Source organism: Myxine glutinosa, chromosome 2 (assembly GCF_964187855.1).
Source record: "Myxine glutinosa chromosome 2, kmMyxGlut1.1, whole genome shotgun sequence".
NCBI classification, from domain to species: Eukaryota; Metazoa; Chordata; class Myxini; order Myxiniformes; family Myxinidae; genus Myxine; species Myxine glutinosa.
In genome coordinates this window covers 197,164,804-197,179,827 of record NC_136262.1, presented here as the reverse complement: position 1 = coordinate 197,179,827, position 15,024 = coordinate 197,164,804, and the positions used below count along the sequence as shown (strand labels likewise).

The following is a 15,024-nucleotide window of genomic DNA, read 5'->3' as shown; positions in this document are numbered from 1 at the left end:
CTGCAGCATATTTAATTATTTGGCATGGGGCGGTGTACTTTGAATGTATTTGTACTTGTTTATTTTTTATTTTCGGAAGTAATTGATAGAGAGCTGTCAGTTGCCTATGCAGTAAAGGTATGTGTCAGAAGAATTTGTTGCATGCTTAAAAGCCTAGTCCACCCATACATAGAGTGGGTACTCTGCCAGTATAGCACGATATCTCAAGAAGTTGCGGACGAATTCTGACGAAACTTGGTGGATGAGTTGAATAGGCGACAAGAACAAGCTGATTCGATTTTGGTTAATGTCCGGATGCAGATCCGGCCTATAAGTGGGCTACAAAACGTAAACTGTTCAGCATGGAGGAAGTATGCACTCTATTGAGTGATGTTCTAGTTTATCACTATGAACAGGCTCTTATTTTTTCGTGAGATTGGCAATGAATGTTGCACGATCAATAACAGTGTGGTTTATTTTTTATTGCAACATAGTGTGTGGGCAGGAAAAAGGGAAAAGACGCTTATGAGTAGGAACGTTCTCCAGGCAAAAAATTCACTGGAATAATAATATTGAAGCTTTTTAATAGTTAACTCAATATTGCGGGTGCTGTGGGATGCAAGCCTCCTTCACAATAACTTCAGATTGGTGTAATAATTGGGCTGGCAGGATGGCTTACAGTATGCACACTCATCCCTGAGCCAACTAGCCTGGGTTGGAATCTCTTCCCAGCTACAAACAGTCGTCCTGGTGCAGCCGCCCGTCGGATAGATGGTATACCGTGCATCTTGTCTGCCAGCATTAGTTGATGGATGTTAAAAATCCCACGGTGTCCTTTGTGAAGAGTATGCGAGCTATTGCTGAAACCCAAGTCCTAGCCAAATTCCAAATTCCTGCCCTTACCTACAGGGGACATTTCATCAGAGGTACAGCCGCAACCCCAGCAAATGTGCTGCATACAAAATAATAATAATCAGTGTGAGTCTGAAGTGGCACGGAGACTACGCAGGTCAGGTTACCCTCCCCCCCTCCCTCCAAATTAGGTATTTGCTCTCTTCTCCGAAAAACTTTACACACGATTAGATGAAACCTGACCACAATCTTCATCACCTGTGATGTACCAAAGTTTTTTTCACGGCATTAAAAAAATCTTCTTTGTAAAAGTCAGCAATTGCAACATCATCTTAGAAACACATTAACAGTGTGCGAGGATGCTATGGTGCTGATGTAGCTCATTTACCTATGAGCTGTCTCAGCTGGCTGCGTTTGATTCGCTCGACCCAACCATATACTGTCGGATTGGTGTCTCACAAGGAGGGTGTTCCACCGCAAAGTGCACCGTCTCTTGGTTGAACGTTAATCCGGATGTCATGTTTGCTAGCATTAGTTGGTTATCATTAAAGATCACACAGTCCAAGATCACACTGTTTTTATTGAAGAGTAGGAGTGTTCCTTCCTCCCCCACATCAAAACTCTTTACTCCCATTCTAGTCCTGCTTATCCCCATCAGATGTTCCCTACATTCACCTGTACTCCAACATCAAGTGGCTACTTTCGCATGTTTATTATTTACCCATCCGTCATTGCCCAGCACGTACTATTGCTCCCATTAATATGCCCTTTGCTCTACTAATACTTTTACTAATATATTGTATGGACCTACTTTGGTGCTAAACTTGTTAAATATATTTTGATCAGCAACATTTATACTGAACAAATTAATTATAAAGTACTGAGCATCAATTTCTTTATTTTTCTTTTTCCACATACATGTCAATATCTGACGTTTATAATGGGCAAGAAAGATCCTCATTTTCTTCATGTTTATATTGTAAACATTATGGACCACTTATTTATTACATATGCAAATATGGTGTAAATTTTTGCTGTGTGAACCTTTAGAGTCAGTATGTGCACGATCCTCCATTGTACTTGTTAGGAGGAGTGTTAGTGTTAGGCGTTAGGCTTAAAGGCTTAAAGGAGGAGTGTTAGGCTTAAAGGAGGAGTGTTAGGCTTAAAGGAGGAGTGTTAGGCTTAAAGGAGGAGTGTTGCAATTTATTTTCTCATCTCTTCCAAAATGCGTTGCAAAATGCATGTGATAGTGACACTATTATATATCAATTAATCAACCGGTTGCCAAATTCTAACCTTGCAGTACTTATTTTATTACACCGCACACGTGAAGCGAAAAATTGGATAAAGCAATTGGTTCACTTTGTCTGTCTGTCTGTCTGCAGGTCTATGGCAGTAACTACTTGATTTCAATTGAAAGTTATAGTTTGAACATTGTAGAACACTAGGACGTGCCCGTACGTGGGTGCCCGTACGTGCGTGCAAAAAAACATGCGTGCAAACAACAACAACAAAAAAAAACTTTGAAACCACGTGGCAGTAACGACCACAGAACCCCCCCCCCCCTCTATTTACATGAAATGGTTTGGTCCATTCGCAACGACCACAGAACCCCCCCCTCTATTTACATGAAATGGTTTGGTCCATTCGCAAAGCCAAAGCGAACGGCGAACGGCTAAATCGCCATAGCTCGGTAACTACTTGTCCGATTAATATGAAACCTTGAAAAGGCACATCCTCGGGTCCCCAGCAATATACCTGGCAAGTTTCAAGTATATCGGACCCGTGGTTGTCGAGAAACAGCGGTCACAGACACACAGACATACACAAAGACATACAGAGATTACTGGAATTATAGATAGACTAGGACGTGCCCGTACGTGGGTGCCCGTTCCTTGCCAAAAAAAAAAAAAAAAATGTCTTCGCCCATGCATGCATGGGCGTGCCCATGGGCCCATGGGCGTGCCCGTAAGTGCGTGATGTGACCGTACAATGAATGTATCGTCCCGACGCCGCAGCTCGGATGGCGCTGCAGTTAATCGGGCCTGTATCGGCAGAGTTATTATAAACGTGTACTACAATCGATCGTACCTTACAGCGTCTGCTCGCCACGTTCAGCATCAGTACGTCGTCACTATGACTATCCGTAAGTCCGGAAGTGACGTCCTCATTTGACTGTCCGGAAGGTCGCATATCGCAGTTACGATGAATCGCAAATTAGTTTTAATTAGTTTTAAAACATAGTTTAACGCCAACATAGTTTGCCAACGTGAAATAAATGAATACGCTCTCAAATGTGCCGTCCGAGGCAGAGTCTGTTCGCCACGTTCGGCACACGTGATAGCTCGCTGCTCTCTGATTGGTTGAATCGTTTTTTGGACATAGCTCGGTAACTACTTGTCCGATTAATATGAAACCTTGAAAAGGCACATCCTCGGGTCCCCAGCAATATACCTGGCAAGTTTCAAGTATATCGGACCCGTGGTTGTCGAGAAACAGCGGTCACAGACAAACAAACACACAGACACACAGAGATTACTGGAATTATAGATAGACTAGGACGTGCCCGTACGTGGGTGCCCGTTCCTTGCCAAAAAAAAAAAAAAAAATGTCTTCGCCCATGCATGCATGGGCGTGCCCATGGGCCCATGGGCGTGCCCGTAAGTGCGTGATGTGACCGTACAATGAATGTATCGTCCCGACGCCGCAGCTCGGATGGCGCTGCAGTTAATCGGGCCTGTATCGGCAGAGTTATTATAAACGTGTACTACAATCGATCGTACCTTACAGCGTCTGCTCGCCACGTTCAGCATCAGTACGTCGTCACTATGACTATCCGTAAGTCCGGAAGTGACGTCCTCATTTGACTGTCCGGAAGGTCGCATATCGCAGTTACGATGAATCGCAAATTAGTTTTAATTAGTTTTAAAACATAGTTTAACGCCAACATAGTTTGCCAACGTGAAATAAATGAATACGCTCTCAAATGTGCCGTCCGAGGCAGAGTCTGTTCGCCACGTTCGGCACACGTGATAGCTCGCTGCTCTCTGATTGGTTGAATCGTTTTTTGGACATAGCTCGGTAACTACTTGTCCGATTAATATGAAACCTTGAAAAGGCACATCCTCGGGTCCCCAGCAATATACCTGGCAAGTTTCAAGTATATCGGACCCGTGGTTGTCGAGAAACAGCGGTCACAGACAAACAAACACACAGACACACAGAGATTACTGGAATTATAGATAGATGAATCGGAATACGAACCTGCAGTTTAGCAGTGCTTTGGCTCTGAATTTCGCACATTGTGCGGAATCCCATCCCGATCGCGCTTGCACAGAGAGGAGTGAGATAATATTTTTACTCTGTCTGCTTGTCTGGCACTCAAAGAAAATTTAAAATGCTTGCAAACAGTGTTTTGAAGGACGTCATAAAGGACACAAACAACAGGCACGAATAACTAATTTAATGTGTTAAATAAGGTGGTGTAAAAGCCGGTGCATCAACGGCAGTAAACCTCCAAAAAATATACTTTTAAAAAAGGCATTAAATTTTTTTTTTTTAATTTCAATTGAATTATTTACTTGAACACTGTAGAACGCAAATAGCCTTTTTTGCACTTTCAAAAACCTTCCGTTTAGCAGTAGCTCAACAAAATATTGTCGCGTCACCAGCGATAAAGGCTGCTAGATGACGGATAGCCGAGCGTTATTACTCCCGAGGCAGCAGCCGAAATTTTGGCGGTATTTTTACAAGCACGGGAATGACGGGATGCGAGACATTTATAGTATGGCAGATAGGTGAAATATTTGGGAGAATTGTGATTTTGATGATACAAGCACGAGAGTTGGCACACAGTTAGAGTATGCCCTCAGGAAGATATTTGGCTATCGGGCCATCGCAGATTTGTCCCGTCACAACAATGGCGGCCATTTTTCAAAATGGCCTCCATTGCTTGTTATTTTACATATATTTGGTACATTACTGTGTTTGAACTGTTGTTGTGGTCATACAAGCTTGACATTTGGCACATAATTAAATACCCCTAACTATAGGGTTATCATATATTTGTCCTGTGACAACAATGTTTTTTAAATGGCCGCCATTTATATGGTATAATATGGTATATTGTAGCGGTTACCGCTGGATGTACATAATCGCCTTGCACCGGCCAGAACACGGCCAGACGCGCCTCTCCCGGGCATGCCCGGACTCACTGTTCCCGGGCACGCCCGAACCTCCCGGGCACGCCCGGTCTCGTCTTTCCCGGGCATGCCCGCTCTCGCCTTTCCAGGGCTCGCCCAGAGCGTCCGGGCATGCCCGCTATCGCCTTTCCAGGGCTCGCCCAGAGCGTCCGGGCATGCCCGCTATCGCCTTTCCAGGGCACGCCCAGAGCGTCCGGGCATGCCCGCTATCGCCTTTCCAGGGCTCGCCCAGAGCGTCCGGGCATGCCCGCTATCGCCTTTCCAGTGCTCGCCCAGAGCGCCCGGGCACGCCCAGCCTCAACTTGCCAGGCCGCAGCCAAACATGCCCGGGCAGGTCCAGACTCGCCTTTCCAAGGCTCGCCCTTGATACCCGGGCATGCCCGGTATAGCTTTTGCCGGGCAAACTTCCCGACATAAATGTGTATATATGTTGTTGCCCGAAAAACGGGCTGGTGAGAATACCTGAGCTGTTTTGTTTCAATAAAGCAACTCGGATGAATTCCGTCTTTGGTCGCGTCAATTCTTTCGACTCGCGTTGGAGCGCAGTTCCTTCATTGGTGACCTACCGACATGGATACGGCAGTGACGCTTAAACTGCCTACCTTCTGGGAGACTCACGCGGCTGTTTGGTTCGCCCAGGCGGACTCCCAGTTCGCCCTGCGAGGCATCACCGCGGACGACACCCGCTTCCACCATGTTGTGGCGGCGCTCGGTTCCACCACTGCGGCCCGCGCCTTGAGCCTCCTCCAGCACCCGCCGGCTGCTGACAAATACGACGCGCTGAAGACGCTCCTCCTCGGTGCTTTCGCCCTCTCACCGGCAGCACGCGCACGGCGCCTGCTTGACCTGCCCGAGCTCGGCGACACGCGCCCGTCCGAGCGCATGGACTATATGCTCTCGTTGCTCGGCGAGCACTCTCCGGCATTCCTGTTCCGGGAGCTGTTCCTCCATCAGCTGCCTAACCCGGTACGCCTCGCCCTGGCTGGCACGTTGATCACAGATTCCCGCGCCCTCGCCAGGGAAGCCGATAAGATCTCCTCTGCGGGCCAGCACATCGGCGCGGTTACCTGGAGCCCGCCGCCGTCCGAGGCGACGCCCACGACGCCCGAGCGCCCTGCGCGGTTGGAGGCCGAACTGCCGGTGCAACTGGCGGCCGCCACGCCGCACCGCCCGCTTCCGACACGACGGCCGGGGCCTCCACCTGACCGGGCGTGGTGTTATTACCACGCCAGGTTCGGACACAAGGCTCGGACGTGCCGGCCCCCGTGCACTTTCGGCAGGTCGGGAAACGGCCGGGCCGGCGTTCATTCCCAGCCATGAGCGCCGGCCACTCGGGCAACTTGCTGTTTATTCGGGACAAAGCGTCTGGACGGCGTTTCCTGTGCGACACCGGCGCCCAACTGAGCGTCATACCTGCCTCCGAGCAGGACAGGCTGGACGCAGTTTGCGGCCCCTCTTTGGTCGCTGCTAATGGCTCGGCCATACGCACTTTCGGCCCACGCGTCGTCACCCTCTGCTTCGGCAGCCAGCGCTTTCAATGGACTTTTGTTACCGCCAGCGTCCCCGTGGCTTTGCTGGGCGCCGACTTCCTCTGCGCGCACGGGCTGCTGGTCGACGTCAAACGACGTCGCCTTGTCCACGCCGAGACCTTCAGCTCCCTGGCGTGCACAATGAGCAGCTCCGCGCCGACCGAACTGGCGTGCGCCCTCCCGGCAACGAACGAGTTCGCTCGCCTGCTCGTGGAATTCCCGGCCCTCACGCGGCCGACGTTTTCGGCCGTCGCGGTGCGGCACGGGATCGAGCACCACATACCCACTACGGGCCCGCCGGTTTACGCCAGGGCCCGCCGCCTCGACCCAGCCAAGCTCGCCGTGGCAAAGGCCGAATTCGACGCGTTGGAGCACCTCGGCATCGTGCGGCGCTCCGATAGCGCGTGGGCCTCGCCACTGCACATCGTGCCAAAGCCAGGGGGTGGATGGCGCCCGTGTGGCGACTACCGCCGTCTCAATGACGCTACCACCCCCGACAGGTACCCGATCCCGCATATTCAGGACTTTTCCGCCCGTTTGGCGGGACGGGTCATCTTTTCGAAAATTGACCTGATACGGGGCTACCACCAGGTACCTGTCTGGGCGGCCGACGTCCCGAAGACGGCCGTCATCACGCCGTTCGGCCTGTTCGAATTTTTGCGGATGCCGTTTGGCCTCAAGAACGCGGCCCAGGCGTTCCAGCGCTTGATGGACGGCGTGCTGCGCGACCTGCCGTTTCTTTTCGTCTATCTGGACGACATCCTCGTCGCCAGCACGTCCCGCGCCGAGCACCTCCTCCACCTCTGAACACTGTTCGGTCGCCTCAGCGAGCACGGCTTAATTGTCAACCCGGTCAAATGCCACTTCGGCGCGACGACCGTTGACTTTTTGGGCCACCGCATCACCAAGACCGGGGCCGTGCCGCTGCCGACCAAGGTCGAGGCCATCACCACGTTCCCGCGTCCCCGTTCCATCAAGGCCCTCCAAGAGTTCCTCGGCATGGTGAATTTTTATCACCGATTCGTGCCCCGCGCTGCTCAGCTCATGCGGCCCCTTTACGAGGCCCTCCGGGGCAAGCCGGCCAAGCATGACATTGTTTGGTCCGCGGCCATGGACGCGGCCTTCGCCAGTGCCAAACGGGCCCTCGCCGACGCAACGCTGCTGGCTCACCCGGTGCTCAACACGCCCATCGCCCTCACTACGGACGCCTCCAACTACGCGGTGGGCGCCGTCCATGAGCAATGGGTGGACGGGGTTTGGCAGCCACTTGCTTTTTTCAGCCGGCAACTCCGGCCGAACGAGTTAAACTACAGCACGTTCGACCGCGAGCTGCTCGGGCTATTCCTGGCCGTTCGCCATTTCCGACACCTCCTGGAGGGCCGCCCGTTCACGGCTTTCGTCGACCACAAGCCGTTGGTCTACGCAATGGCTAAGGTCACGGAGCCGTGGTCGGCCCGCCAGCAGCGCCACCTCTCCGCCGTGTCGGAGTTCACCACGGACATCCAGCACGTCGCCGGCAAAGACAACGCCGTGGCCGACTGCCTTTCGCGGGCCAGCGCGAACGCGGTCCACCTCGGCGTGGACTTCACGCTCATGGCGGCCGACCAGACCACCGACGCCTCGGTGCAGGCACTCCGCGTGGCGGACACGGGCCTCCGCCTGGCCGACATCCCCTTCGCGGGCACCGTCCTGCTCTGCGACGTCTCCCAGGGCCAGCCTCGCCCCATCGTGCCCGTTTCCTGGCAGCGCCGCATCTTCGCCTCCATCCACGGCCTTTCTCACCCGGGCCGGAAAGCTTCTCAGAAGCTGGTGTCGGCGCGTTTCGTCTGGCACGGCCTTCGATGAAACATCCGCGACTGGGCCAACGCCTGCACGGCCTGCCAGCGAGCCAAGGTCCACCGCCACACCCAGGCCCCGCTGGCACCTTTCGCCGTGCCTGAACGGCGTTTCGACCACATCCACGTGGACCTGGTGGGTCCCCTGCCCCCCTCGCGGGGGTTCACCCACCTGCTCACCATGGTGGACAGGACCACCAGGTGGCCGGAGGCCGTGCCCCTCACCTCCACCACCACCGCCGACGTGGCGCAGGCGTTCATCGCCACCTGGGTCGCGTGCTTCGGCGCACCAGCGGACATCTCATCCGACCGCGGCCCACAGTTCACGTCTGAGCTTTGGGGCGCGGTCGCCCGTTCGTTGGGGGTCACGCTGCATCGCACCACGGCCTACCACCCCCAAGCCAATGGGTTGTGCGAGCGGTTTCACCGCTCCATGAAGGCCGCACTCATGGCCGGCCTTCAGGACGACGGTTGGGCCGACCGGCTGCCGTGGGTCCTTTTGGGCCTTCGCACGGCCCCCAAGGAAGACCTCCAGGCGTCCGCCGCCGAGCTTGTCTACGGCCAGCCACTCCGCGTCCCGGGCGAATTCGTGCCTGACGCTACCAGTCCCTGGTCCGCCGCTCGCCAGCGCTCGGACCTCCAGGAGGCCGCCCGACGATTTGCCCCCGTGCCGACGTCCCGCCACGGTGGCCCCCAGTCCTACGTCCCCCCGGCGCTTCACACAGCGGAGTACGTCTTTGTGCGTCATGACGCGCACCGGGGGCCACTCCGGCCGCCGTACGACGGGCCCTTCCGGGTCCTGCGACGGGGCGACAAGTCTTTCATCGTCGACTTCGGCGGCCGGCCGGACCGGATTTCTGTGGACCGCCTCAAACCGGCGCACATGGACGTCGACCGACCACCACGGTTGGCCCTTCCTCCGCGGCGAGGCCGCCCCCCGTCCACAGTTCCCCCCGCTCGACCACCCACCACCACGTCAGACCCCTCCCCACGACCCTCCAGGGGTCGCTTCGGCCGGGTCATCCGGACCCCCCTTAAATTGACCCTGCCGGTGCAGGTCGATTCTGGAGGGGCGTGTGTAGCGGTTACCACTGGATGTACATAATCGCCTTGCACCGGCCAGAACACGGCCAGACGCGCCTCTCCCGGGCATGCCCGGACTCACTGTTCCCGGGCACGCCCGAACCTCCCGGGCACGCCCGGTCTCGTCTTTCCCGGGCATGCCCGCTCTCGCCTTTCCAGGGCTCGCCCAGAGCGTCCGGGCATGCCCGCTATCGCCTTTCCAGGGCTCGCCCAGAGCGTCCGGGCATGCCCGCTATCGCCTTTCCAGTGCTCGCCCAGAGCGCCCGGGCACGCCCAGCCTCAACTTGCCAGGCCGCAGCCAAACACGCCCGGGCAGGTCCAGACTCGCCTTTCCAAGGCTCGCCCTTGATACCCGGGCATGCCTGGTATAGCTTTTGCCGGGCAAACTTCCCGACATAAATGTGTATATATATTGTTGCCCGAAAAACGGGCTGGTGAGAATACCTGAGCTGTTTTGTTTCAATAAAGCAACTCGGACGAATTCCGTCTTTGGTCGCGTCAATTCTTTCGACTCGCATTGGAGCGCAGTTCCTTCAATATGGTATATTAATTTGTATAAACTGTTGTTTGAATCATACAAGCATGGTATTTGGTACACAGTCAAATATTCTGACTATTAGAGTCATCACAGATGTGTCCAATAAAAATGGCACCCAATTTTTAGTACGGCAGATAGGTGAAATATTTAGGAGAATTGTGCCTTTGATGAGACAAGCACGAGAGTTGGCACATAGTTGGAGTATGCCCTAAGGAAGATATTTGGCTATTGGGCCATCAATTCCTGCATCTATCTGCCATACTATTATCTGACCAAACACGTTTATTCCCGAACCCAACACCATGCAAACAAGACAAGGAAAATTCAACAATAATGATTTTAATGTAAATAAAAGAAGCAATTAAAATATCGAAATAAAAACTGAAGTAAATTAATTTCCTAACGTGAGGATCCTCCACACAGATTCACAACACACACAGGGGAATAGAACCACCTTTAGAGGCCATTTTTCCCCGCAGAGCAGGGGTTGGCCTTTTTGTTTAGCTTGTCCAACGAGATCGTTTGGTGAGGTCGGCAGTGGTGGCCAAGTCCAACACTTCCTGCACCTGAGCACCCAATATGGCGCCGGCTGACGACGCGAGTGCACCGAGCCGTGAAGCAAGCACCCAAGACGACCTCTCAGTGTTCTCCACCACTGTTTGGGAGGGACAGCGTGGCCTCCAGCTCCCTTGAGCCAACAATAATCGAAGCTCCTTAATGATCATCGCAGAAAATGCTCTCCTCAAAAGCACAACAAAATGGCCAAGCTTCTTCACCAGGACCAGGAGGGACATGCTCCTCTTCTTCACTAGAAGCTTCTGGATGACTCTCCACTGACCAATGGTGAAGCTCCTTTCAACTCACCCCCCAGTCTCCTCTCGGCCAATCATGACCTTCAGGGGCGTGGTCTGCTGGCTCTTTCTCCACCTCCCCATCACACCTTTCCTTGGGTGCGTCCTTTTTCCTTATTAGGTCCTTTGGGCGGGGCTTAGTCCAATCGGCTCTGCTTGGATTCTGTCGGCGGCTGTTGTTGTTGTTTAATGGAGGTTTTCATGGCCGGCCTTGTCAGAAAAACGTAATGGGAAAATTAGAGAGGGAAAATCACATACATGGGAAAATTTGCCTTAATCCCTACATTAATTTGCACTGCTTCACCCCTCGTATGAAAACCCATAAACGATCTTAAGCTACAGTTTCCCTCCTTACTGTACATCGAGATTTGTTCTACGCATCCATGTTCCATGCTACAATTATACAATCCTACCTTTCCTATGGGATCCTTTTACCTACCCCCATAGACGTAACAATATTATGCCATTTTACACTATCCCGACCAATCAAAGTTGCCGCTCGCAATCTCAGCATTGGGGAATATCGAAATGGCTTGCAGGTGGCTTGCAGGACAAGACAACATGAGACGAAACAAGACAAAACTTCAGACAGAACTGCAGGTGGCTTGCAGGGGATATAGATTGTGCTCAGAAATGCAAAGCAAGAGTTAAAAAGACCATTCCCATGTCCTTTTTCTCAGGACTGCGTGGGGTAAGGTGTTCGATAAAATTCCTATTTTTTGTATACATAGTTGAGGTTCGTGGAAGAGCTATACCATAGAACGAGTCACGATGCAACATAACAAAAGGAACAGTAGAAAGAGTAGGGGGAAATGCCAACAGCACGGCCAAAGGAGAAAATAGATGGAGACAGACAAACAAGCGATGCAGGTAATGATGAAGGGTAGGGAGAGTGCAAGCGGTGGAAAATATGGATGCAGAAGCAAAGTTTGGGGGAGGGGGAGTGGTGTAACGGGTGTAGAAAGGATCATGGTTTTGGATTGGGGATGATCTGAGATGGTGGTGAACAGCTCTCTTGAAGACCTGGAGTGAAGAATGACATTGAAGAGTGTGGAAGGTGGTTCCACATGTTTGGAAAAAAAGAGGGACAATGAGTGGAGGTGAGCAGTGGTTCTGGAGTTTGGAAATTTCACAAGAGGGGGGTTGCTGTTGGACCGTGTGCGGTCTGTAGATACTTGGGGATGAGGGGGGACAACGCACGGAGAGGGTAGAGGGTGCAAAATCAGAAAGGAGGTGGTAGAATACAGAGACCACTCACCTGTCAGTGATGGCAAAGTGATAGGCCCATAGGCACAGCTTCATCATGAGATTCCAATAATGGTAAAGGCCTTGGTTTCCACAGCGTCACAAGGTTCAGACAGGGCTGGGCTACCAGCCCAGAGGGGAGAGCAGTAATCCATGAAGCTGCAGATGCCCAATCGGTGTCTTTTGGGAAAAACTGTTTACATTGAAGTTTTGTGGTGTTACACATAGTCTCCATTAATTGTCCCCCCGTCACACAGCGGAGCGAAAGGGGGACTATGGTTTTCCCGTCCGTCCGTGTGTCCGTCCGTCCGGGCGTGCGTGGGTGCGTGTGGGTGTGTGTGCGTGCATGCATAAGCGAAGGACCGCATTTGAATTTGGTGTGTGGGTGCAACCCACGTCAAAATCCAAGATGGCCGCCGCCATGTATGTCTGATGCCATGTATGTCTGAACCTTGTGAGCTGAATATCTTAAAATAAGCAAAGTACCAACTTCTAATCTGGTGTGTGGGTGTATCTAGGCAAAAGAAAGAACGCTGTTTAAAATTGGGTCGCCACGTCAAAATCCAAGATGGCCGCCGCCATGTATGTCTGAACCTTGTGAGATGAATATCTTGAAAAATAAGCGAAGTACCAACTTCTAATTTGGTGTGTGGGTGTACCTCGGCATAAGGAAGAACGCTATTGAAAATTGGGTCGCCATGTCAAAATCCAAGATGGCTGCCACCATGTATGTCTGAACCTTGTGAGATGAATATCTTGAAAAATAAGCGAAGTACCAACTTCTAATTTGGTGTGTGGGTGTATCTCGGTATAAAGAAGAAATCTATTGAAAATTGGGTCGCCACGTCAAAATCCAAGATGGCCACCACCATATATATGTCTGAACCTTGTGAGCGAAATATCTTGAAAAATAAGCGAAGTACCAACTTCTAATCTGGTGTGTGGGTGTATCTAGGCACAAGCAAGAACGCTGTTTAAAATTGGGTCGCCACGTCAAAATCCAATATGGCCACCGCCATGTATGTCTGAACCTTGTGAGATGAATATCTTGAAAAATAAGCGAAGTACCAACTTCTAATTTGGTGTGTGGGTGTATCTCGGCATCAGCAAGAAGGTTGTTGAAAATTGGGTCGCCACGTCAAAATCCAAGATGGCCGCCGCCAAGTATGTCTGAACCTTGTGAGATGAATATCTTGAAAAATAAGCGAAGTACCAACTTCTAATATGGTGTGTGGGTGTATCTCGGCATCTGGAAGAACGCTATTGAAAATTGGGTCGCCACGTCAAAATCCAAGATGGCCGCCACCATATATATGTCTGAACCTTGTGAGCGAAATATCTTGAAAAATAAGCGAAGTACCAACTTCTAATATGGTGTGTGGGTGTATCTCGGCATCTGGAAGAACGCTATTGAAAATTGGGTCGCCACGTCAAAATCAAAGATGGCCGCCACCATATATATGTCTGAACCTTGTGAGATGAATATCTTGAAAAATAAGCGAAGTACCAACTTCTAATTTGGTGTGTGGGTGTATCTCGGCATCTGGAAGAACGCTATTGAAAATTGGGTCGCCACGTCAAAATCCAAGATGGCCGCCTCCATGTATGTCTGAACCTTGTTAGCGAAATATCATATCATAGCATGTTTTCTGCGTCTTTCACTTTGTCAACTCACATCCCTTCCCCGACGGGGGGCCTAGGCGTAACGCTTGTTGAATATTAAACTTACATTACACACATTAAGTAAATTGGATACGTCCAGTTGTCACGTTTTATTCGTCGCTCTATCATTATCACGTGATATACCCATTCGTATAGTGTACTTGTTGGCTGTGGTCTAACGGTCGCGTGGACTTGTCCTGAATTAATGGGAATATATATTGTGATTTCTTATAAACTTCTTGTGAAAGTGCTCTTCTTACAAATGTACTTTTCAGTAGTTCTCTTAACCTGCTTTCTGATTTTTATTTGGTTTGGCTAATCCATATAAAACTTCTGTATGGTATGCCCTTCATGGAGCAAACCAATAAAAGCTTGACATTTATGTAAATTCTGTTACAGTGGCAGCACGTTGTTGAAGCCATTTGTTAGTACTGTAAGCATGTGTTGATCGGACATTATTTGCACATCGACATAATGCTGAAGCAAGTGTACTTTGTCCCGTAGCTACTTGCTATCATGATGAGTGACAAAGCAGCCTGGGAAGTCACAGCTCCGAACAGTTGTACAGTTGTGCAGCTTCGAATATGAATAGTTCCCCTTACCGGTATGTCGTTCCTGCCCAGTAGTGGAATGTTGACGAGCCCGTTCTCCTCTGCCATTGCGTCTGCTGCCTCTGACCGACCACACCACCTCGGAGACACGGGATGAATTGGTGCCTGCCTTTTGAGAGGAACAGAATGGCCAATGGGAGGGAAGGTGTATAGAGTTTCTCAGTCGGGTGCCGCCCTTAAATAACGTCACTCACCAAGCATTGGATGCATAAATCCCTCTGTCTCCTTACTCTTCATATGAGCCTCGATCTTGTCGTAAATTGGAAATAACCGGATGAATTGAATCGAGGGTGCTGCTCTCCTATAAGTTGTGCCACAGTACAACTTACTATATGAATCTGTTTGCCTTTGCTAGCTTTGCTGCCACAGGCCGTAATTCAGGCACAGCCAGTGACTTGGCATGTGGATATGTTTACCACATAAATTGGATTGCCTCGTATAATGTTTCTGCCTTTTTAGGAAAGCTTTACTCAATAAAGTTGTCTCTCTTTTCGCCTTGTATTCATTCATCTTAACCATCGATTTTCTCAAATAACACACTTACACAGTAACCATGCCCCACCAACTGGCCAATCAGTTGCCGACCCCATCAGCATCGCCATTTAGACCTATTGACCACAATGCGAGTTCAATACCA

The 15,024-nt window shown here is 51.2% G+C and overlaps 2 protein-coding genes across 2 annotated transcripts in view; one reads left to right on the top strand and one right to left on the bottom strand.

Annotated features, from left to right (window-relative positions):
• LOC137420959 (sulfate transporter) overlaps positions 1-14,515 on the bottom strand; it is a 72,026-nt gene extending 57,511 nt beyond the window's left edge. Inside the window, exon 1 of the mRNA XM_068106515.2 lies at positions 14,379-14,515. Within this exon, the coding sequence (XP_067962616.2) occupies positions 14,379-14,435 (57 nt within the window). The 5' untranslated portion in view covers positions 14,436-14,515. The remainder of the gene's footprint in view (positions 1-14,378) is intronic.
• The window catches only part of IDUA (alpha-L-iduronidase), a 200,754-nt gene that overhangs the window by 95,264 nt on the left and 90,466 nt on the right, over positions 1-15,024 (top strand). The window lies entirely within an intron of this gene.